Source organism: Engystomops pustulosus, chromosome 3 (assembly GCF_040894005.1).
Source record: "Engystomops pustulosus chromosome 3, aEngPut4.maternal, whole genome shotgun sequence".
Lineage (NCBI taxonomy): Eukaryota > Metazoa > Chordata > Amphibia > Anura > Leptodactylidae > Engystomops > Engystomops pustulosus.
In genome coordinates this window covers 29,791,912-29,815,854 of record NC_092413.1, presented here as the reverse complement: position 1 = coordinate 29,815,854, position 23,943 = coordinate 29,791,912, and the positions used below count along the sequence as shown (strand labels likewise).

General features: G+C 53.7%; 1 protein-coding gene across 1 annotated transcript in view; it reads left to right on the top strand.

Annotated features, from left to right (window-relative positions):
• Positions 1-19,006: 19,006 nt before the first annotated feature.
• SPRED2 (sprouty related EVH1 domain containing 2) overlaps positions 19,007-23,943 on the top strand; it is a 68,253-nt gene continuing 63,316 nt past the window's right edge. The window contains exon 1 of the mRNA XM_072140406.1: positions 19,007-19,349. Coding sequence (XP_071996507.1) covers positions 19,324-19,349 — 26 coding nt within the window. The 5' untranslated portion in view covers positions 19,007-19,323. The remainder of the gene's footprint in view (positions 19,350-23,943) is intronic.

The following is a 23,943-nucleotide window of genomic DNA, read 5'->3' as shown; positions in this document are numbered from 1 at the left end:
TTATTTTATATAAAGCCCCCCTCACCCCCTATGGATTAATTATGCAAAGCCTTATGTGGGCCCCCCCCCCCCTGCAGCAGCTCTGGGCCCAGGTATGCCCAGTGCTGGCTCCGGCCCTGGCGTCATCTCCCCCTGCGCCCTTGACACCCTTGGCACTAGTGCAATGAGCAGGAAGTATACAGTCAATAGGAAATAGAAAATCACAAAAAATATCTTACATGGATGAGCACATAAAAATTTAAAACAACAATGCAATAATATTATGAATAACAAATTATTTCATAAAACAAACACTTTTACCATTTTAAGGCTTTGTTTTTTTTATTTCCAATGTCAAATTTTTTGGTATCAACACAAGATATTGCTTAGATTTCAGGTAGATGTGTGTCCCACCTCCAGGGATCAACCTAAAACTCTCTGCTGCCTGATGCAAGCTATAGAACAGCGTTGCCCCATCATGTAGTAATATATCAGGTTTAGTAAGCAGGTTCTCAATTGTCAGGCACCAGGGGTAGTGGACCCACTGAACCTCCACGAACAATGACGTAAGCTGACACGTAAGTTTAAGTGGTACCTGGTTTTCACAAAGCGGGTTGGACTTGCTGCGGTGTGGTACCACCAGGTCGTTCCACAAGCGCAAATTTGTCCGCGTTGGCGGCCAAGGCAAAGTACAGAATTGTAAGGCAAACTCGTGGTCAGGGACGTAGCGGTAGGTCAAGACAGCAGCACGGGATCAGAGTCCATAACAGATCCGGGGTCACAACGGGAATTTGGAATACAAGCAAAGGGCATCAGACAAGCTTTCTCTGAGGCAGTGAGGCACAAAGATCTGGCAGGGGACACAGGAGGGGGCTGGCTATTTAACAGAATTGGCCTTTAGAGACAGGGACGTGCGCGTCGACCTGCGAGGTAAGTGAGGCAGAGGGGCACACAGAGGCACACAGGTGCGTCTGCGACCTGAGACATGGGTCGCAGGGGCACCCATGAAATCCATGCCGACATAGGGTGTGAAGAGACATTATTTTAAGTGTCAGGTCCTGCTTTGTAGCAGGTCACTGTGCTGCTGATGCTGCCCCCATATCTTGTTGCAGGTGGTGCTGCCTGAGGCAAGAGACTCAACCACCTACATGTGACTCTCAATTCACTTCTACAGGATTTCTGAGAACAGCTGGTCAGACATGCTGTAGTGAATTGAGAGAACCACAAAGCTGTGATTTTTTTCAATAGTAGCAGCTATTTCATTGAATGATCACCATTCACAATATAAGAATACCTGTTTAGGAAGCAGGTATATTATGGGGCACATTTACTTACATTCACTAAGATCGTGCGTCCGAGTTCCAGCAGGTGTCGCTGCTGCACTGAGGTCCGCCGGAGTTCACCTGCTTCTTCCTGGTGCATGTGAGTGCCTGATCTTGCGACACAAATCCTTTTTTAAATTCCGCAATTTTCCCGAATCCGTCCGACGGCCACGCTCTCCGATATCTTTCACATGCAAGCCGGCGCTGATGCGCCACAATCCGATCGTGTGCGCCAAAAACCCGGGGCAATTCAGGGCAAAAGAGAAATATTCGGGAAACCCAACGAAAGTGCGTCCAACGGACCCTTAGTAAATGAGCCCCAATATGCTTATAATAATGCAGATCAGTTAGATTTTTAGTAGTGACATAAATTGATGGAGTATAGCGGTTCATATTATGGTCCAGGTGTCTCATTGGGACCATACAAAGTGATCAATCCTATAAACAACATATTATAGTCAGGTGCCAGATCCACAGATAAAGCAAACCTGAAATTATCAGTGAATTTGCATCTGCTGTAATTCCTGCAGATTCTGCTGCGGATTCTCTGAAGATTTCTCCTCTACCATTGAGAAAGGAGGAATCTTTTGTGAATCCATATCAGAAAAAATTGACATTCTGCAGATAATAAAGTCTGCCCTTCATGTCAATTTCTGTGTACATCATATTCACTCCACAACTGCAATTATTAAAAATGACACCCGGAAAAAGTATTGAACACGTGCCTAAAGAGAGGTGCAAAAAGCCATGGAAAGTCATGACACCAGTTGAAATCTGTCAGTAATTAGAAAGCAATCTCACACTTGAAAATAATATAAACTGGCTATAAAAATGTGTCTTATTATCAAGGTGCCATACAAGAAACAAACTATTGAGCCGTCTTAAGACCTTTGCAGCCTTATTGTTGTGAAATATTCGGATGGTATTGGTTATAGGTGAGTTCATAACTACTGAAGGTTGTAAGAAAATAGAAAAAAACTGAAGGTTGTAGTAAAATGGTGATGTGTTCAATACTTATCTCAGCCAATGTAGATATTAGCATCGCATAGTGTGGTTGATGGGAAATATCATCTGTAGATGGACAGAGAAGCCATGAGCACAAAGATTGAGATAACAAGAAACAAGAAGACACATCAGGATCCCGGAGCACCATCGCTTTTTTTTTTGCTATGTAAATTCTGAAAATTGATTGTGTCCCATTTCTTTCTCATCTGGGTACAAAGAGTCCGTGAACTAGTTTTCATCCCTAGTTGATAAAACCGAGTATAACATCTAGTTCATACTGGTGTTAATAGTCACACATTGAATTTTACCCCTTCTGGTGCTGCTGAGTCAGAGCCGGAAAGGATCGGTAATTATAATCTGATAATGCAAATGTTAATGTTGGACATAAACCTTAAACCTGCCATTATAGAGGAAGCACTCATTTCCTACTCACTGGTCCTGCAGATGTTGGTACAAAGCCCTTGTCTTGCTTTCATGACTACAAACAAACAAGAACATTCACAACATATTCGTGTATAACAAATGGACAACTTGTTATAATAGAATGGTTCAAGGGGTTTCCCAGATGGGGGTCTGGGACCCGACACCCCAATACATCATCTGATTGAACAAGTTCTTTTTCACTTGCCAAGCAAAGCCCTATGCAAGATCAGCCCAATTTATAGGGAACCCGTCAGCAGAAATCGACCTAATAAACCACTACCAGTATGTTGCCAAGCAGCTGAACACCTTCCAGATCATGTTTCTGTCATGGCCCAGTGTGGTGGCATCATCCAGAAAATCTACTTTGAAGTAAGATGTAAATTGATTGTTTAAGGTCAAGTAGGTGGAGATTTTAATGCTAAAGTCAAGCTCTCTCTTCCTCAGAAAGCTCCCTTCACTGTAATTGATGGTCCTGCTTCAGAGACATCCCTAACCAGATCTCTATGATTTCTATGACAGGGGAGGAGGCATTTAGACCTCCCCACCTTGACTTCAGTGTTGAACTCTCCTCCTCCCTGACTTTATACAACTAATTTACAGCTCACTTCAAAGATGATTTTCTGGATGATGCCACCGCCCTGGGACATGAAAGAAACAAAAACTAGAAGGTGTTACACAGCTTGACAATATTCTGGTAGTGGTTCATTAGGCCAATTGCTGATGACAGGTTCCCTTTAATTGCAAAGAAGCCATGTGACCAGGGGCGGTTTTACACTGCCATAGGCCCTGGGCTGTATGGATATTATAAGTCTGCAATCGCTTCCTACATATGGTACTAGAATGAAGCTTCTTGGGTAATGGGGGATCCGTCCTTTTGCCTGCTTTCACTCTGCAGTTTCAGGACCTTTGGACCTTTAAACAGTCCTATAATGGCTTTTGTGTACATATTAATTGAAAGCAGGAACAGATATAGGAGGATTTTATGGGCGAAGGTCCATTTCGGTATAAAATTTAGTCAGTGGCTTAGATGGCCTTGGGCCCCATAGTAGCCTAGGGCCCTGAGCTACCGCTCATTCCACCTATATTATAATCCACTATGGCAGCTGATATATCTACTGCTGCTATAGTTACGCCCCTGATTAAGTCTGAATGGCTACTGCGGCCATTACCTGAGCTGCTCCTCACAACGAGAGGTGGGAGCGCACCTGCACAGTGTAACAGCCTGTGAAGCTACAGGCAAAAGGGACAATGGTAACCTCGCCGCCCCCAGATCCCTTCTGGCTCACTAGCACAATTTCAAAAGTTGATTTTAGAAAGAAGGAGGTCAAGAAGAACATATATAAGAAGATTACCACAGTCACAGTGCCTGGATCCACAATTAAGCATCCTTGGTATTTTAATGCTAGATTATAATGGTTGAGTGGCTAAGATCAGGTTCACAAATAGTTTTTATTTAGGATTCCGAGGCAGTCGTCCACCTTGTCCACCTGCGTTTGGCATGTGGATTAGCCATATACGGGGGGCTTATCTGAGTGCCATCACCTACCGCTGTTTGAGAAGTGATTCTGCCACTAAAACCCTGAAAAGACAGGGCATGCAGCTTTTTTTTCCACTTGCTGCAGTGGTTGGTTATGTCATGTTATTCCCCATTTGACAATTTTTCTACACAGACTGAACAAACCCATTGAGAGAAGTTAAAGAGTGGAGTGTGAGCTTATAGGATGCTATAGATGAAAGAAGACCATAGACCCAGGGGCGTAACTACAGCGGTAGCAGCCATAGCAACCACCATGGGGCCCACAGTGTCAGGGGGCCCCGGGATCTGATCTGACACATTGAAGAATGGAAGATGTGCACCATTATATACATAATGGGGCAGATTTACTTACCCGGTCCATTCGCGATCCAGCGGCGCGTTCTCTGCGCTGGATTCGGTTCCGGCCAGGATTTATTAAGGCAGTTCCTCCGACGTCCACCAGGTGGCGCTGCTGCACTGAAGTTCCCTGAAAGGCACTGGAATACACCGAGCCGGGCTGAGTGAAGGCAAGTGCAAGCTCCGCGACAGATTTATTTTTTTAAAATGCGGCGTTTTTTCCGAATCCGTCGGGTTTTCGTTCGGCCATGCCCCCCGATTTCCGTCGCGTGCATGCCAGCGCCACAATCCGATCGCGTGCGCCAAAATCCTGGGGCAATTCAGGGAGAATCGGCGCAAATCGGAAATATTCGGTTAACACGTCGGGAAAACGCGAATTGGGCCCTTAGTAAATGACCCCCATTATGCTGCACATTGTACAGCATATTTATCAGTGCATAAATGTGTGTAAGAGCGTATAAATGTTTGAGTATACAAATGTGTATATTTTCTAAGGGTCTACGGTGCCCCAGTCAAACATGTGCTATTGGGCCCTGCCTCTCCTAGTTACGCCCCTGCATAGACTATACATGCTCAACCCTACAGGGCTTATTTACTAAGGGTTGTGGATCACACTTTTCTCGGACTGTTCACCATTTTTGGGATTTGCACAGCTTTGACTGATATTTAACAGGTGTCTGCGCTGGGATTGTGTAACACGCGATCGGATTGTGGCGTGGCTGCGCTGGCTTTCATGTGACAGAAATTAGGGGGCTGGCCATCGGACGATCCAACTGATTCGGACTGAGTGCAGGATTTAACTTTCAAATTGTGTCGCAAGACCAAGCACTTACATGCACCAGGAAGAAGAAGGTGAACTCCGGCGCACCTGAGCGGGGAAGTGACGCATGCAGGATATCGGGCGCACGATCTTAGTGAATCACGGCACAGCGCATTATTGTCGGACAATGCACTTGCGGTCAACTCCTCGGACCGGGTAAGTAAATGTGGCCCCCTGCGTCAATTTTACAGTGAAAATATATCTTAAGACACGGCTACCATGTGACTTTCATTCCAATTGTTCAATTAGTTGTAGTAACCACCGGAAAGCAGTAGGAGGTGCTCACATAATTTACAAATTGGTTTTGTCATTGGTATATAACGTAAGCTCCATGTTATCCTAAATAAAGGGAGTGTAGGCTGCTGTTGTAAGTCATTTCCAGAAGATAAGATATATGTACGGACGGACAGTCAGGAAACAGAGGGGGGATTTAATTTTAATTTTACATTTTGTTACATTTTCAGTAATAAAATCCATAACGATTAGGAATTTTGAGAGTTTGCCAGGACACCCACTAGACTACAAAAATACAAATCATATTTGAAGGGGTTTTAGGAAACAGTGCCACACCTTTCCAAAGGTTGCATCTGGTATTGCAGCTTTGCCCCATTCAAGTGAATAGATCTGAGCTGCAATATCAGAACAGAAGGTTATTTTATGAAGAAGACAATTGATTGCTTGTTATTAGAGTGTTACACAGCCTCTCTCCCCATTCACACACACACACATATATACATAGCATCGGAGGAAATCGGAGCACCCAGAGGAAACCCACACAAGAACAGGGAGAACATACAAGCTCCATGGAAGGAAACAGCACTAACCACCGATTCCCCGCAGCTTTCATTCTATCCTGCCCCCCCTCCCCCCGAACATCATAAAATATCTATAGGTTGTATGCACATGGTCTGATTAGATGGGTGTGTCCGCAGCCAATGGCTGATCTTCATATAGGTGGTATGGACGGGTGCCCTTGGCCCTACATGAAGATTCCCCATCAGTGCAAAAAAGAAAAAGGTCTATACTCACCTTCCGGCTTCTTCTCCCCAGCCCAGCAGCTCCGCTTTCTTGTCTTGCAGCCTGGGCGCATACACTATGGTGCGGTGGTGGCGCGGCTGCATCACATCATAGTGTAAGCGCCGCGCGGGCAAGAAGAGGAGAAGAAGGAGCTGCAAGGAGAAAACAGACCTGGGAGGGATGGGGAGAAGAAGCCGTAGGTAAGTATGGATTGGCTCTGCTGACTGGGGACATTTCATTAATGGAGGGGGCATTTGTGTAAAGGGGGGCTCAGCTGTAGACATTTCAGTAAAGGGGGACTCTACTCTAGAGATTTCTGTAAAGGCTCAGCTGTAGACATTTCTGTAAGGGGGGCTCTGCTGTGGAAAATTCATTAAAAGGCGGGCTCTGCGGTGTAGTGCGGTCCAGGCACACGGGGCACCAGACCAAGGTAAGTCTTTTATTTTAATAGAAGCAATGGAGCGACTTGGTAAAGGGCGATTTGGGACACTAAACAACCGGTGCAGAAGGACCCTGACAGATTCCCTTTAAAGGGAACCTACCACAACGATTCTACCCATAAAGGTAGAACGGGTGGTAGGTGGATGTATGGGACGTGAGGATAGCCACACCCCAGTAGCCTCTTTTCTCCTCCTACCCTGACATCTTCGACAAACTCCGGCTTCTCGGACAAGGGCGCACAGCTACGAGGAGCTGCGCGCCGAAGATGTCAGGGTAGGAGGAGAAGAGAGGCTACTGGGGCATGGAGTAGTTGCAACATGTAGCCTTAGCTCAGGCTACTCCACACCCCAGTAGCCTCTTTAGAAAATTTACCTATTAGGGTATGAAAGATTTTAATAACATAGCGGGGACGGGAGGATTAGCTCTAAAAAGGGCTATCCTCACCTCCCATACATCCACCTACCACCCGTTCTACCTTTAAAGGTAGATTCGTGGTGGTAGGTTCCCTTTAAGTAAATTTTTGATAGGTTTTCAATATTGATTGTCTATCGTTACTCCATCAGTATGAGATTGTAAAGGGCTAACTCTTGGCAACCCCCAATGATTTGCTACTTAAAGGGGAGTGACACCAGCGCCAATCAGCATTTTGGCTGTGGTAGCTAAACCCCTCCCGATCCGATACTAAGGGCATTCCCAAAGGACAGGCCATTGATAGAATACTCTGGGAAGGGGGTGTGGCTTAGAATCCATGGGCCAATTGAATTGCAATAAAATTTTGCTGCAAAATTTTGGCAAATGACAGGGACAGGAAGTAAGACTGGACTGTTTTATAAACCTGGTGGACTGTCTTAGTCCCACTCTCCAACCATAAAGAACTTGATGCACATTTTCAGCTTTTTTCTGCTATTTCTTCATGATATACAAGGTAGACAGATTTTTGTTTGGTAGGCTCAGCTTTTCCTCTAAAATGAGCCCGTTTTGGTGGATATTAAGTACATCTCTTATTGATTCCTCATTTTTACTACCATTTTTGGCCTCTGAAGTCTTGACCAGGTCACTTTGCTGGAAATAGCAGAAGTGCCGATCAGTCTCACTGAGCCAAATCTCCGCAGCTCTCAGATCAAGTCTCAGGGACCTAATTTCACTGTAGAATTTATAAGAAAGTCTGGGTGCTATTTAGAAATTTCTGGAGAGACCCCTTTATTAATCTGAATATAATTTGTACACTTTATACTACTCCAGTGAATACATAAAAAAGAAGGCAAAAGGAAAGTGCACTTGTTAAGTTGACTGAATATTACCCTTTAAATGGAAACCATCACCAGATTTTACTGCATTAAATTACTAGGTAACATATCAAATGTCCTTTCTAGAATTCCTTTTTTTATGTGAAATCTCACTGGTTTACCTAAAAAAAATCTCCTCCAAAGTCACATGAATCTGTGCGGAGAAGAGTCATATTTTGCCTGAGAGGAGTCAAGTTTAAATGCTGCAGGTAGAATGTCACTAAAGATGCCCCGATCTTCAGTTCTATAACGCCTAGAAACATGCTGGCATCATATTAAGGCTACATGCACACACACGTGTGCCCGCCATACCGTAGCACGGCAGGCACACCCCGTCCCCCGGGACCCCCGTCCCTCTCCATAGAGTAACAAGGGACACGGCGCCATAGTCCGAGAAAAGATAGGACATGGCTACGGTACGGTGCGGAGCCGCATGCCAGCGGCACCATACCGCTCCCTACGGAGCTGTGCGCCCCATTGCCTGCTTATATACATCCGGCATATATACGTCCCCCAACGGCCGTGTGAATGAGGCCTAAATAAAAGAATCTTATCTTTCTGTTATCTACAAAACCAAAGATAGAAACATTTAAAGAAAAAGGCAGGAACTGGATCTTTAGCTGTAACTCATTTCCAACATTGGGGGTCATTTACTAAGGGCCCGAATCGCTATTTGTCTTTGCGTTTCCTGAAAATTACCGTTTTGCGCAGGCAATCGGATTGTGGCGCATCGGCGCCCGCATGCATGCGACGGAACTCGGGGGCGTGGCCGTCGGAAAACCCGACGGATTCGAAAAAGACGCCGTATTTTTTTAAAAGCTCGACACGCGCTTACCTGCACCCAGCAACGGATGGCGAACTCCAGTAAACTCCGGCTGACTTCACTGCAGCAGCGACACCTGGTGGACATCGGGCGCCGGAAGACCCGAATCATCGACGGAGAACGCGCCGCTTGATCGCGACAGGACCGGGTAAGTAAATCTGCCCCATTGTCTTTAACTTATCTTTAATATGACCCTGGCATGGTTCTAGGTGCTATAGAACCGGATATACAACCTTTAAACTTGACGCTTGTAAATATGACTCATTTCTGCTCATTTGCATATGACTTTGGAGAAGATTTAATGGATGAGAGGGAATAAAAGAGGGAATTCTAGTAAGGACATATGCATTCATACCCTACCTGAAGGGGGTGCTAGATTAATGGGGTAAAATCTGGTGTCAGGTTCCCTTTATAGGCATACGTTGCTCATTGAGTCACATTGTAGAGATACATGCCGTGTCTTTACTATTTTATACATAATCTTTACGCATAACTTGTATGTATAAAACTGTACAGATGTCTGGTATTTGGCAAACAGGAGAAATGTACAGTGCACACATGGAGTTATTCTGCACATGCTGCATCCACACATTTGGACATATTTTCAGCTATATAATTAGGAGGGAACACTTAATTAAAAGCAGATATTGCTGAATGAAGTTGTTCTGCTATTGTTTATACAGTGTAAATAGTCTGGATGCATTGTGCCCGGTACATGAGAAATGTCTGGAGTTCAACTCACTATTCTTCACCGGATAAAAAAGAATGCAGATATTAAAGGGGATGGCCAGGCATTACTGTTGATGGCCTATTCTCAAGATCAATAACTGATCGCTCAGGGGGCTCACATCATGCCTGTGGCTGGCGCTAATAAAATCCCACTATGTACAAAGGTTAAGCAACCCACAACACTCGAACTACAGTTCCACAAAAGCTGGAATGACACAGATTACGGACTCGTGTAGAAAACCTGTACAAGTGCTGTTGAAATCAATAAAAAGGATAAATCTGTATAGAGCGTGTAACTGAGCTCCCCCTAGTGGTGACTACAGCCGGCTGAATTGTATCATTTACCACTATGGATAAACAAAGATGAAACACAGGGTGATCTGAAAAAAAAACGATCACCTCTATAATTAAAAGGTAAAAAGATGTGAAATTACCTTCTGGCCCTGTGTCCCACTCTCTCCTGGCCGTGTCCCACTCTCTCCTGGCCCTGTGTCCCCCTCTCTCCTGGCCCTGTGTCCCCCTCTCTCCTTCCCCTATCCCCCTCCCTCTGGCCCTGTGTCCCACTCTCTCCTGGCCTTGTCCCACTCTCACCTGGCCGTGTCCCACTCTCTCCTGGCCCTGTGTCCCCCTCTCTTCTCGCCCTTGGGCCCTTTCTCAAGCACTGTGTCCCCCTTCTCTCCAACCCTGTCCCCCCTCTTTCATAGCCCTGTGTCCCCCTCTCTCTTTGCCCTGTGTCCCCCTCTCTCCTCGCCCCTGTGTCCCTCTCTCTCCTCACCCTGTGTCCACCTCTCTCTGGCCCTGTGTCCACCTCTCTCCTCACCCCTTTGTCCCCCTCTCTCCTTACCCTGTGCCCCCCTCTCTCCTGGCCTTGTGTCCCCCTCTCTTCTGGCCCTTTGTCGCCCTCTCTCCTGGCCCAGTGCCCCCCTCTCTCTTGGCCCTGTGTCCCCCTCTTTCCTGGCACTGTGTCCCCTCTCTCTCCTCGCCCTGTGTCCCCCTCTCTCCTGGCTCTGTGTCCCCCTCTGTCCTGGCCCAGTGCCCCCTCTCTCTGGCCCTGTCCCCCCCACTTTCCGGGCACTGTGTCCCCCTCCCTTCCGGGCACTGTGGCCCTGTGTCCCCCTCCCTTCAGCCCTGTGGTCCCCTCTCTCCAGTCCCATCGCCCTGTGTCCCCCTCTCTCCTGGCCCTGTGTCCCCCTCTCTCTTCACCCTGTGTTCCCCTCCATTTAGCCCTGTGTCCCCCTCCCTTCAGCCCTGTGTCCCCCTCTCTCCAGTCCTGCCCCCCCCTGTGTCCCCCCCACCCTGGCCCTGGTCCCCCTCTCTCCTGGACCTCTGTCCCCCTCTCTCCTGGCCCTGTGTCCCCCTCTCTCCTGGCCCTGTGTCCCCCTCTCTCCTGGCCCTGAGTCACCCTTCTGTCTGGCCCTGTGTGCCCTTCTGTCTGGCCCTGTGTCCCCCTCTTTCATGGCCCTGTGTACCCCTCTCTCCTGGCCTGTGCCCCCCTCTCTCCTGGCCCTGTGTCCCCCTCTCCCCGGCCCTGTGTCCCCTTCTGTCTGGCCCTGTGTCCACCTCTTTCTCCGGCCTTGTGCCCCCCTCTCTCTGGCCCTGTGCCCCCCTCTCTCCCCGGCCCTGTGTCCCCCTCTATCCTGGCGCTGTGTCACCCTCTATCCTGGCCCTGTGTCCCCCTCTCTCTCCCCCTCCCCCGGCCCTGTGTCCCCCTCTCTCCTGGCGCTGTGTCCCCCTCTCTCTCCCCCCTCCCCCGGCCCTGTGTCCCCCTCTCTCCTGGCCCTGTGTCCCCCTCTCTTTCCCCCCTCCCCCGGCCCTGTGTCCCCCTCTCTCCATGCCCTGTTTCCCCCTCACTCTCCCCCCTCCCCGGGCCCTGTGTCCCCCTCTATCTACAACTCCCCCGGCCCTGTGTCCCCCTCTCTCTCCCCCTCTCCCCGGCCCTGTGTCCCCATCTCTCTCCCCTCTTCCCGGCCCTGGGTCCCCCTCTCTCTTTCCCTCCCCTGTGTCCCCCTCTCTCCTGGCCCTGTGTCCCCCTCTCAAACCTCCCCTCCCCTGTGTCCCCATCTCTCTCCCCCCTCCCCCGGCCCTGTGTTCGCCTCTCTCCTGGCCCTGTGTCCCCCTCTCTTCTCGCCCTTGGGCCCTTTCTCAAGCACTGTGTCCCCCCTCTCTCCAACCCTGTCCCCCCTCTTTCATAGCCCTGTGTCCCTCTCTCTCTTCGCCCTGTGTCCCCCTCTCTCCTCGCCCCTGTGTCCCTCTCTCTCCTCACCCTGTGTCCCCCTCTCTCTGGCTCTGTGTCCACCTCTCTCCTCACCCCTTTGTCCCCCTCTCTCCTTACCCTGTGCCCCCCTCTCTCCAGGCCTTGTGTCCACCTCTCTTCAGGCCCTTTGTCCCCCTCTCTACGGCCCTTTGTCCCGTCTCTCTCCTGACCCTGTGTCCCCCTCTCTCCTGGCCCTGTGTCCCCCTCTCTCCAGGCCCTTTGTCCCCCTCTCTCCTGGCCCAGTGCCCCCTCTCTCTTGGCCCTGTGTCCCCCTCTCTCCTCACCCTGTGTCCCCCTCTTTCCTGGCACTGTGTCCCCTCTCTCTCCTTGCCCTGTGTCCCCCTCTCTCCTGGCTCTGTGTCCCCCTCTGTCCTGGCCCAGTGCCCCCTCTCTCTGGCCCTGTCCCCCCCACTTTCCGGGCACTGTGTCCCCCTCTTTTTGGCCCCTGTGTCCCCCTCTCTCCTGGCCCTGTGTCCCCCTCCCTTCAGCCCTGTGGCCCCCTCTCTCCAGTCCCATGTCCCCTCGCCCTGTGTCCCCCTCTCTCCTGGCCCTGTGTCCCCCTCTCTCTTCACCCTGTGTTCCCCTCCATTTAGCCCTGTGCCCCCCTCCCTTCAGCCCTGTGTCCCCCTCTCTCCAGTCCTGCCCCCCCCCTGTGTCCCCCCCACCCTGGCCCTGGTCCCCCTCTCTCCTGGCCCTCTGCCCCCCTCTCTCCTGGCCCTGTGTCCCCCTCTCTCCTGGCCCTGTGTCCCCCTCTTTCCGGCCCTGTGCCCCCTCTCTCCTGGCCCTGAGTCGCCCTTCTGTCTGGCCCTGTGTGCCCTTCTGTCTGGCCCTGTGTCCCCCTCTTTCATGGACCTGTGTACCCCTCTCTCCTGGCCTGTGCCCCCCTCTCTCCTGGCCCTGTGTCCCCTCTCCCCGGCCCTGTGTCCCCTTCTGTCTGGCCCTGTGTCCACCTCTTTCTCCGGCCCTGTGCCCCCTCTCTCTGGCCCTGTGCCCCCCTCTCTCCCCGGCCCTGTGTCCCCCTCTATCCTGGCGCTGTGTCACCCTCTATCCTGGCCCTGTGTCCCCCTCTCTCCTGGCGCTGTGTCCCCCTCTCTCTCCCCCCTCCCCCGGCCCTGTGTCCCTCTCTCTTCTGGCCCTGTGTCCCCCTCTCTATCTCCCCTCCCCCGGCCCTGTGTCCCCCTCTCTCCTGGCCCTGTTTCCCCCTCACTCTCCCCCCTCCCTGGGCCCTGTGTCCCCCTCTATCTACCCCTCCCCCGGCCCTGTGTCCCCCTCTCTCTCCCCGGCCCTGTGTCCCCGTCTCTCTCCCCTCTTCCCGGCCCTGTGTCCCCCTCTCTCTCCCCCCTCCCCTGTGTCCCCCTCTCTCCTGGCCCTGTGTCCCCCTCTCAAACCTCCCCTCCCCTGTGTCCCCATCTCTCTCCCCCCTCCCCCGGCCCTGTGTTCCCCTCTCTCCGACCCTGTGTCCACCTCTATTGCCCCCCTCCCCCAGCCCTGTGTCTCCCTCTCTCTTGGCCCTGTGTCCCCCTCTCTCTCCCCCCTCCCCCGGCCCTGTGTCCCCTTCTGTCTGGCCCTGTGTCCTCTTCTGTCTGGCCCTGTGCCCCCCTCTCTCCGGCCCTGTGCCCCCTCTTTCTCCAGCCCTGTGCCCCCCTCTTTCTCCGGCCCTGTGTCCCCCTCTCTCCTGGGCCTGTGTTCCTCTCGATCCTGGCCCTTTGTCCCTTTCGATCCTGGCCCTTTGTCCCCCTCTATCCTGGCCCTCTGTCCCCCTCTCTCGCCCCCCTACCCCAGCCCTGTGTCCCCCTCTCTCCTGGCCCTGTGTCCCCCTCTCTCTCCCCCCTCCCTCGGCCCTGTGTCCCACTCTCCCCCGCCCTGTGTCCCCCTCTCTCGTGGCCCTGTGTCCCCATCACTCTCCCCCCTCCCCCGGCCTTGTGTCCCCCTCTTTCCTGGCCCTGTGTCCCCCTCTCTCTCCCCCCTCCCCCGGCCCTGTGTCCCTCTCTCTCCTGGCCCTGTGTCCCCCTTTCTCTCCCCCCTCCCCCGGCCCTGTGTCCCCCTCTCTCCTGGCCCTGTGTCCCCCTCTCTCCTGGCCCTCTGTCCCTCCTCCCCCGGCCCTGTGTCCCTCTCTCTCCTGGCCCTGTTTCCCCCTCTCTCTCCCCCCTCCCCCGGCCCTGTGTCCCCCTCTCTCTCTCCCCTCCCCTGTGTCCCCCTCTCTTCTAGCCCTATGTCCCCCTCTCCCCCTGTGTCCCCCTCTCTCTCCCCCCTCCCCCGGCCCTGTGTTCCCCTCTCTCCGACCCTGTGTCCACCTCTATTGCCCCCCTCCCCCAGCCCTGTGTCTCCCTCTCTCTTGGCCCTGTGTCCCCCTCTCTCTCCCCCCTCCCCCGGCCCTGTGTCCCCTTCTGTCTGGCCCTGTGTCCTCTTCTGTCTGGCCCTGTGCCCCCTCTCTCCGGCCCTGTGCCCCCTCTTTCTCCAGCCCTGTGCCCCCCTCTTTCTCCGGCCCTGTGTCCCCCTCTCTCCTGGGCCTGTGTTCCCCTCGATCCTGGCCCTTTGTCCCCCTCGATCCTGGCCCTTTGTCCCCCTCTATCCTGGCCCTCTGTCCCCCTCTCTCGCCCCCCTACCCCAGCCCTGTGTCCCCCTCTCTCCTGGCCCTGTGTCCCCCTCTCTCTCCCCCCTCCCTCGGCCCTGTGTCCCACTCTCCCCCGCCCTGTGTCCCCCTCTCTCGTGGCCCTGTGTCCCCATCACTCTCCCCCCTCCCCCGGCCTTGTGTCCCCCTCTTTCCTGGTCCTGTGTCCCCCTCTCTCTCCCCCCTCCCCCGGCCCTGTGTCCCTCTCTCTCCTGGCCCTGTGTCCCCCTCTCTCTCCCCCCTCCCCCGGCCCTGTGTCCCCCTCTCTCCTGGCCCTGTGTCCCCCTCTCTCTCCCCCCTCTCTCCTGGCCCTCTGTCCCTCCTCCCCCGGCCCTGTGTCCCTCTCTCTCCTGGCCCTGTTTCCCCCTCTCTCTCCCCCCTCCCCCGGCCCTGTGTCCCCCTCTCTCTCTCCCCTCCCCTGTGTCCCCCTCTCTTCTAGCCCTATGTCCCCCTCTCCCCCTGTGTCCCCCTCTCTCTCCCCCCTCCCCTGGCCCTGTGTTCCCCTCTCTCCGACCCTGTGTCCACCTCTATTGCCCCCCTCCCCCAGCCCTGTGTCCCCCTCTCTCATGGCCCTGTGTCCTCCTCTCTCTCCCCCCGCCCCCGGCCCTGTGTCCTCTTCTGTCTGGCCCTTTGTCCACTTCTGTCTGGCCCTGTGCCCCCCTCTCTCCGGCCCTGTGCCCCCCTCTATCCTGGCCCTGTGTCACCCTCTATCCTGGCCCTGTGTCCCCCTCTCTCGCCCCCCTCCCCCAGCCCTGTGTCCCCCTCTCTCCTGGCCCTGTGTCCCCCTCTATCCTGACGCTCTGTCCCCATCTCTTGCCCCCCTGCCCTGTGTCCCCCTCTCTCTCCCCCCTCCCCTGTGTCCCTCTCTCTCTCCCCCCTCTCCCCAGCCCTGTGTCCCTGTCTCTCTCCCCCGGCCCTGTTTCCTCCTCTCTCTTGGCCCTGTGTCCCGGTCTCTCTCCCCTCTCCCCAGGCCCTGTTTCCCCCTCCCTCTTGGCCCTGTGTCCCCCTCTCTCCTGGCCCTTGGTCCCCCTCTCCCCCCCTCTCCTGGCCCTGTGTCCCCCTCTCTCTCCCCCGGCCCTGTGTTCCCCTCTCTCCGACCCTCTCTCTCCCCCCTCCCACGGCCCTGTGTTCCCCTCTCTCTCCCCCCTCTCCTGGCCCTGTGACCCCCTCTCTCTCCCCCCTCTCCTGGCCCTGTGTCCCCCTCTCTCCACCCACTGTGTCCCTCTCTCTCTCCCCCCCTGGCTCTGTGTCCCCCTCTTTCTCCTCCTCCCCCAGCCCTGTGTCCCCCTCTCTCTCCCCCTTCCCCGGCCCTGTGTTCCTCTGTCTCCCCCCTCCCCAAGTCCTGTGTCCCCCTCTCCCCAGCCCTGTGTCCCCCTCTTTCCTGGCCCTGTGTCCCCCTCTCTCTCCCCCGTGCCTCCTCTCTCCTCCCCCGGCCCTGTGTACCCCTCTCTCTTGGCCCTGTGTCCCCCTCTCTCTCCCCACTCCTCCGGCGCTGTATCCCCCTCTCTCTCCCCCCTCCCTGTGCCTCCTCTCTCTCCCCCCTCCCCCGGCCCTGTGTACCCCTCTCTATTGGCCCTGTGTCCCCCTCTTTCTCCCCCCTCCTCCGGCCCTGTATTCCCCGCTCTCTCCCCCTTCCCCCGGCGCTGTGTCCCCCTCTCTCTCCCCCCTCCGCTGGCCCTGTGTCCCCCTCTCTCTCCCCCCTCCAGCCCTGTGTGGTGTCTGCCCTCTCCCTGGCCCTGTGTCCCCCTCTCTCTCCCCCCTCCCCCAGCCCTGTGTCCCCCTCTCTCTTGGCCCTGTTTCCCCCTCTCTCTCCCCCTTCCCCGGCCCTGTGTTCCTCTCTCTCCCCCCTCCCCAAGTCCTGTGTCCCCCTCTTTCCTGGCCCTGTGTCCCCCTCTCTCTCCCCCCTCCTCCGGCCCTGTATCCCCCTCTCTCTCCCCCCTCCCTGTGCCTCCTCTCTCTCCCCCCTCCCCCGGCCCTGTGTACACCTCTCTCTTGGCCCTGTGTCCCCCTCTCTCTCCCCCCTCCTCCGGCCCTGTATCCCCCTCTCTCTCCCCCCTCCCTGTGCCTCCTCTCTCTCCCCCCTCCCCCGGCCCTGTGTACCCCTCTCTCTTGGCCCTGTGTCCCCCTCTCTCTCCCCACTCCTCCGGCCCTGTATCCCCCGCTCTCTCCCCCCTCCGTTGGCCCTGTGTCCCCCTCTCTCTCCCCCCTTCAGCCCTGTGTGGTGTCTGCCCTCTCCCTGTGTCCCCCTCTCTCTCCCCCCTCCCCCGGAGCTCTGTCCCCCTCTCTCTCCCCCCTCCGCTGGCCCTGTGTCCCCCTCTCTCTCCCCCCTCCAGCCCTGTGTGGTGTCTGCCCTCTCCCTGTGTCCCCCTCTCTCTCCCCCCTCCCCCAGCCCTGTGTCCACCTCTCTCTTGGCCCTGTGTCCCTCTCTCTCTTCCCCTTCCCCAGCCCTGTGTTCCTCTCTCTCCTCCCTCCCCCAGTCTTGTGTCCCCCTCTCCCCAGCCCTGTGTCCCCCTCTATCCTGGCCCTGTGCCCCCCTCCATTGTGCCTCCTCTCTCTCCCCCCTCCCCGGCCCTGTGTACCCCTCTCTCTTGGCCCTGTGTCCCCCTCTCTCTCCCCCCTCCTCTGGCCCTGTATCCCCCTCTCTCTCCCCCCTCCCCCGGCCCTGTGCCTCCTATCTCTCCCCCCGGCCCTGTGTACCCCTCTCTCTTGGCCCTGTGCCCCCCCCTCCTCCGGCCCTGTATCCCCCTCTCTCCCCCCCCCCCTCCACTGGCCCTGTGTCCCCCTCTCTCTCACCCTTCCATCCCTATGTGGTGTCTGCCCTCTCCCTGGCCCTGTGTCCCCCTCTCTCTCCCCCTTCCCCAGCCCTGTGTTCCTCTCTCTCCCACCTCCCCCAGTCCTGTGTCCCCCTCTATCCTGGCCCTGTGTCCCCCTCTCTCTCCCCCTTCCCCAGCCCTGTGTTCCTCTCTCTCCCCCCTCCCCCAGTCCTGTGTCCCCCTCTCCCCAGTTCTGTGTCCCCCTCTATCCTGGCCCTGTGTCCCCCTCTCTCTCCCCCTCCCCCGTGCCTCCTCTTTCTCTCCCCTCGCCCTGTGTACCCCTCTCTCGTGGCCATGTGTCCCCCTCTCTCTCCTCCCTCCTCCAGCCCTGTATCCCCCCCTCTTCCCCCTCCGCCGGCCCTGTGCCTCCTCTCACTCCCCACTCCCCCGGCCCTGTGTCCCCCTCTCTCTTGGCCCTGTGTCCCCCTCTCTCTCCCCCCTCCTCCGGCCCTGTATCCCTCTCTCTCTCTCCCCCTCCGCTGGCCCTGTGTCCCCCTCTCTCTCCCCCTTCCAGCCCTGTGTGGTGTCTGCCCTCTCCCTGGCCCTGTGTCCCCCTCTCTCTCCCCTCTCCCCCGGCGCTGTGTCCCCCTCTCTCTCCCCCCTCCTGCCCTGTGTCCCCCTCTCTCTCCCCCCTTCCACGGCCCTGTGCCCCCTCTCTGTCCCCCTGTGTACCCCTCTCTCTTGGCCCTGTGTCCCCCTCTCTCTCCCCCCTCCCCCTGTGCCCCCCCCTCTCTCCCCCCTCCCCCTGTGCCCCCTCTCTCTTTCCTCTCCTCCTGTGTCCCCCTCTCTCTCCCCCCTCCCCCTGTGTCCCCCTCTCTCTCCCCCCTCCCTGTGTCTCCCTCTCTCTCCCCCCTCCCTGTGTCTCCCTCTCTCTCCCCCCTCCCCTGTGTCCCCCCTCTCTCTCCCCTCGTCCCCCTCTCTCTCCCCCCCCTCCCCATGTGTCCCCCTCTCTCTCTCTCCCCCCTCCCCCTTTGCCCCCCTCCCCGTGTCCCCCTCTCTCCTGGCCCTGTGTCCCCCTCTCCCCCGGCCCTGTGTACCCCTCTCTCCCCCGGCTGTGAGGTGTCTGCCCTCTCTCTCCCCCCTCCCCTGTGTCTCCCCTCTCTCCCTGTGCCCCCCTCTCTCTCCCCCCTCCCCTGTGTCCCCCCTCTCTCTCCCCCCTCCCCCTGTGTCCCCCTCTCTCTCCCCCCTCCCCCTGTGTCCCCCTCTCTCTCCCCCCTCCCCCTGTGTCCCCCTCTCTCTCCCCCCTCCCCCTGTGTCCCCCTCTCTCTCCCCCCTCCCCCTGTGTCCCCCTCTCTCTCTCCCCTCCCCGTGTCCCCCTCTCTCTCCCCCCCCCCCGGCCCTGTGTCCCCCTCTCTCTCCCCCCTCCCCCTGTGTCCCCATCTCTCTCCCCCCTCCCCCTGTGTCCCCCTCTCTCTCTCCCCTCCCCCTGGCCATGTGTCCCCCTCTCTCCTGGCCCTGTGTCCCGCTCTCTCTCCCCCGGCCCTGTGTACCCCTCTCTCCCCACTCCCCCGGCCCTGTGTACCCCTCTCTCCCCCCTCCCCCGGCTGTGTGGTGTCTGCCCTCTCCCTCCTCCTCCCCGTGTCCTCGCAGCTGCTTGTTGCTGGGGAGGGTGACGTCATCGCTTCCGCCCCACTTCCTCTCCGTCTCTCTCTCCTCCTCGTCCCTGCGGCGGGTGAGAGCGCACACATCTACTGTACACACAGTGACTGCACACCCGGAGCCAACATGGAGTAACAGGAGATGGGGCTCGGACGGGGCCACCACCAGCAGCCACACGGGCGGGGCGCGTAGTCCGCCGGTCCCCGGGAGGTGCACGCCGCCGCCGCTCGTCCACAAGCCGGGGGATAGCGAGTCATACATCGCCTGGGAAAGATGAGCAGCTCGGAGCCCCCCGAGGCGGGTGCAGGACGACGGTGATCGGGACAAGATGAGCGAGGAAGCCCCCCCTGAGGAGTAAGTGCTGCCCCCTGTCGTGTCGGGGTGCATGGGGTGGGCTGGCAGCGGATCCCCTCCCCTGGCTGCAGATGTGTTGGGGCCGCTACGTGCTGGGGCTGCATGCAGCATGGCACTGTGTGCATGCACCGGCCTGCTGCAGAGCTGCTGCTGCCATGCTACACATGCCAGGGGCTGCAGTCATAGTCACCCCTGCATGCTGGGGGCATCAGATGCCAGGTGCAGGAGACAATGCTCATACCCAGGGCACATGTGTCGCCATTGTCTCAAAGTTGGCACCTGAGCGACAGGTGACACCTTCGTGGTTACACATTGAGCGCAGTAATTTGTCGCCTGGCGTGTTTATACGATGACAAAAATGTTATAGATTGCTTGCAAATAACCTGCCATCTGACCCCAAAATCAGTCTACACCTTTCATAGGGTGCTGTATTCCTGTAGCATACGATCACAGTCTCCTGATACCGTTTAGTGACACCGGCTGCTGCAGAACCTCTTTATGTAATTTGTATTTTGACTTGGAATGTTGCATGTACTTGTCCCCCTCCTGTCAGCCACAGTCGGACACTTATTGACAATGCGGATGACTTTGGGTATATAATGTGGGTATACGGTGGCCTCAGTGTGCTCCATTATTGTTGTATGTATAGATCTAAAGCGTAGTACTGCCTGCATTGATCTGTAAGAGGACATGGATGTCATGTATAGGATGCGACGCTCTGCTGGACATAGTGCATGTGCTGGTTCTGTGTCCATTTCTATATACAGTATTGATATGCAGTTCATGCCACGGACATAAGACTCTATAAGGACTAATAAGCTGCATCTGTCGCCATATCTATGTATGTATCATCATGTGCGCCTTATTATTGTACCAATATATTGTATATTATAAAAAAATGTGATGTTAATGTCATAGAACACTTTGTATGTCTTGCAATATCCTGGACGTGTCTATACTATGGTTTCTGATGGACTTCTATTATTCTTGAACATGTGTTCCGTATAGAATAACACTCAATGCACTGGATTTTGGGTGATAGTCGGTGTTATTACTTTGCTCCCGTGCCGGTATGAGGTGCTCTCTTTATAGACAGATCCATGGGAATGTTGTATTTATTGTGTGTGTATCACTTTCATATATAGGGTCTTGTGTGAGATGATATACATTGTATCCATGTGGACATTCTGTATTATCAATGCAGTTTGTAACTATGTATATACTTGTCTTGTGTGGCCTGATCTGGGCATAAGTGATGGCATCTGTAGACCAGTGTATTCTTTGTCCAGTGTCATGAGACAACCACAAGAAGACAGAGCGGTTCTGGTTGGACCGTTTACGGGTCAGCCATAAGATTCACGATTTTTGCCTCCAAGTGAATGAGATACTTTTATAAATGATTTTTTTTTTTTCACAAGACTGCAGATATATTAATAATAATATATACTAATATATATAATATACTTCTAATATATATAATATTATAGTGTATGTATATATATATATACGGTATATTAATATGTGTGTGTGTGTATATGTATATATATAGATGTATATATTTATTAATAATAATTCCTTTATTTATATAGCACACACAGATTACGCAGCGCTGCACAGAGCCTGGCACATTGGTCCATTTTCTTATATGTTGTTTTCAGGGGTCTTTAGAAAGTTAGGGGGGTGTTGTGATGGTGCCGTATGAGCTTTCACCCAACTTTCTCAAAATCCGACTCGCCGGTGACTTCTGTTGGCTGCGACTTTATTTTTAATTTGTAGGAAATCCTCTTATAAAGCCTCGCTATGTATCTGTGGTAAATGTGACTTTACCTCAGGAAGTGAACTTAGACTAAACACAGAGCAGCCACCGCCATTCACAAAAATAAAAGATGTCAGATTAGAGCGGAGTTACTGCTGCTGCTGGGTATTTTGCGCCCCTCATGACCCCCATGTGACATGACGTGCATTGTTTCCCGTTGGCACGTCTCTTCTGCTTGGCATTGTCCTTGTGGTCCGGGCACAGGACCTTATGTTTGGGTTACCTGTAGGCCTAACATTCAGCGCAGGCATTTGGTTACTGTGTAATTATGAAGCATTCATCAACTTCAATGGCTTGCAGGCCCCTGAGGGGAGGTAATGTGCGACTTGTCATTAATAAAATGCAGATTGTTATCGTATGGAGATCTTATGGAAGCTGGAAGAATAATAATTACTATTACATAGCGCTCAGTCTGCGGAGCCTATAGAGAGGGTCATTTAGGGTCGGATAATCCTTGGAGCCAGGTAGCCTATGTGACTGCAGATTTACCTCAGGCTCCTCTAGATATTTCCCTTTGTCTGTCTCTGTCGTGAGCAACATATACTAGGCTCTCTATATACAGTCTAAAAAAAATTTGAGTCATTGGTAGCCTAGGTGGTTAAAAAGCAGTGGTACCTTATGGGTCATGTACACAACGTAGGCCCATACAGTGGTCTGTCACATCCTCCTAACACATACATAAGAGGGAAGGCACAAACTTGAATGTGAATAGTGATATTCTATATAATTTATTAGTAATATACTACCAGCAGGAGGTACCATGAAGACAGCTGGAATGTATCCCAAAACCTACTTAAAGGGGTTGTCCAGTATGCCACTGTACTCTCTTTACTTGCTACTTTGCATAGTACAGTGGCTGTGCTTGGTATTGCAGCTGAGGTCTAGTCATATGAATGGGACTGAGTTGCACATAAGCCACTTCACAAATTAGACCGGCAGGTGGAATAGTTGTCAGACTTTCACTATTCTGATATAGAATAAGAGGTAAATTTTATACCTTTTAGGCTCTACTTGTTACTAGAGATAAGCGGACCCAACGATTGAGTTCGGACGCGCAACCCAGACATATTGGCGGCTCAACAGTCAATATCGATATGTCCGGTTTCCGCAGCCGAACCCGAAAGAAAATGTTGGGTATTCTCATCTCTACTTGCTACCGAAACCACCTCATGCAGATAATTGGAAGTGATGACCCATGAATAAGGATAAAATGCTTATCCAAAACACATAGGCCAATGCCTTGACTTTTGTTGTTTATTGGAGACCATTGCAATAAAGATTTCCTGTTTTTATTACACATGGATCGATGTATCTTTGAGCTGGATCTTCGGATTTATTGGCCACATGTAGACGCATCCTCGAGGACCCGTTGGGAGGAAGTGTGTTTTGTATGTTAAACTCATCAGATACACCACAGATTAAGTGAGGTGATCTTGCATACAGAATGTGACTCTTAGGCCCCTTCCACACTAGCGAGTGTGATGCGATGAACTCGCATCACACTCGCAACGCAAGCTGCCGGGAACGCACGGCCCGAACGCTGCACCGCGGGAGTGAACTCAGCATGTCAGTTCACTCCCGCGGTGCAGGGTTCGGGCCGTGCGTTCCCGGCAGCTTGCGTTGCGAGTGTGATGCGAGTTCATCGCATCACACTCGCTAGTGTGGAAGGGGCCTTATACAATCTGCAAACATAGAGTAATTCTGATCCACCATGCTACTGTATTGCGCTACTTATTTTCTACACGAAAAATCCATACATCATACCGTACGTCTGCAGTTGTGCTTTTTGTTGCCCGAATTTAAAGGGGCAGCATCATTATCACAATGTGTGTCCACTTTCACATTCTAGAAAGGAATCCTGAGCACTCGGGAACCTTGGTAAACCTGGAATTTACTTGCAGCTAAGGTTTCTCCTGACAAATCTTATGCCCTTCACAAACTAGAGAGAGTGAGGTGTCTCCTGGCAAGTTTTTTTTTTTCTGAGGGGACACATCCATGTTCAGTTGCATTAGTGGACTAGCTACGTACAGTCTGTTGTACACAGCTATGTGATAGTCTGGGAGGCCCCGAATGAACATCTGGCAGTAAACGTTTGTAGAAACGTCCCCTCCATTTCCCGCTCTTTATATGGAAATGAAGTATGTGAGGCTTTCTAGGAAGTCAAATTCCAGCTTCATCCTCAGGTTAAATTCACGCTGGCACTGAGACGACAGCATAGCAATGATGGGTGTACTCTCTATCAGAGCGACACAACCCAAGTGCTTGAAAATTAGTGGGATTTGTAGATGTTCCTCTGATGCATAGTCTCCTGTAGATGCTTGGCATTGTGAATGATGTTGAGTGATGGGGTTGCCATAGGTCAGTGATGGCGAACCTTTTAGAGACCAAGCTGCAAACCAAATTCCACTTAATTACCGTGAAGTGCCAACATGGCATTTTAAGCTGTAACCTATTGCTACCCAGTTCTTCCACATCATTCAATTGTATCAGTCCCGGAGGCCAGTTGAATGAAGGAGGACAAATTCAGACTCTCATTGTAGCTTCTCTCCAGGGTCTCTCTGTGCAGGAAGAACGGTGGGTCCAGCAGGATGTCTTCCAAAGATAATGTAGTTATGTCAACACCTGGGACGTTGGCCTGAGTGCCCACAGAAAGGGCTCCGAGTGCCACCTCTGGCACCCGTGCCATAGGTTCGCCACCACTGCCATAGGTTGTTGCTCACTATTGATGCACTATCTAACGGGTGGATGGTTTGCTGTCTGACGAGGTTGGGATGGAAA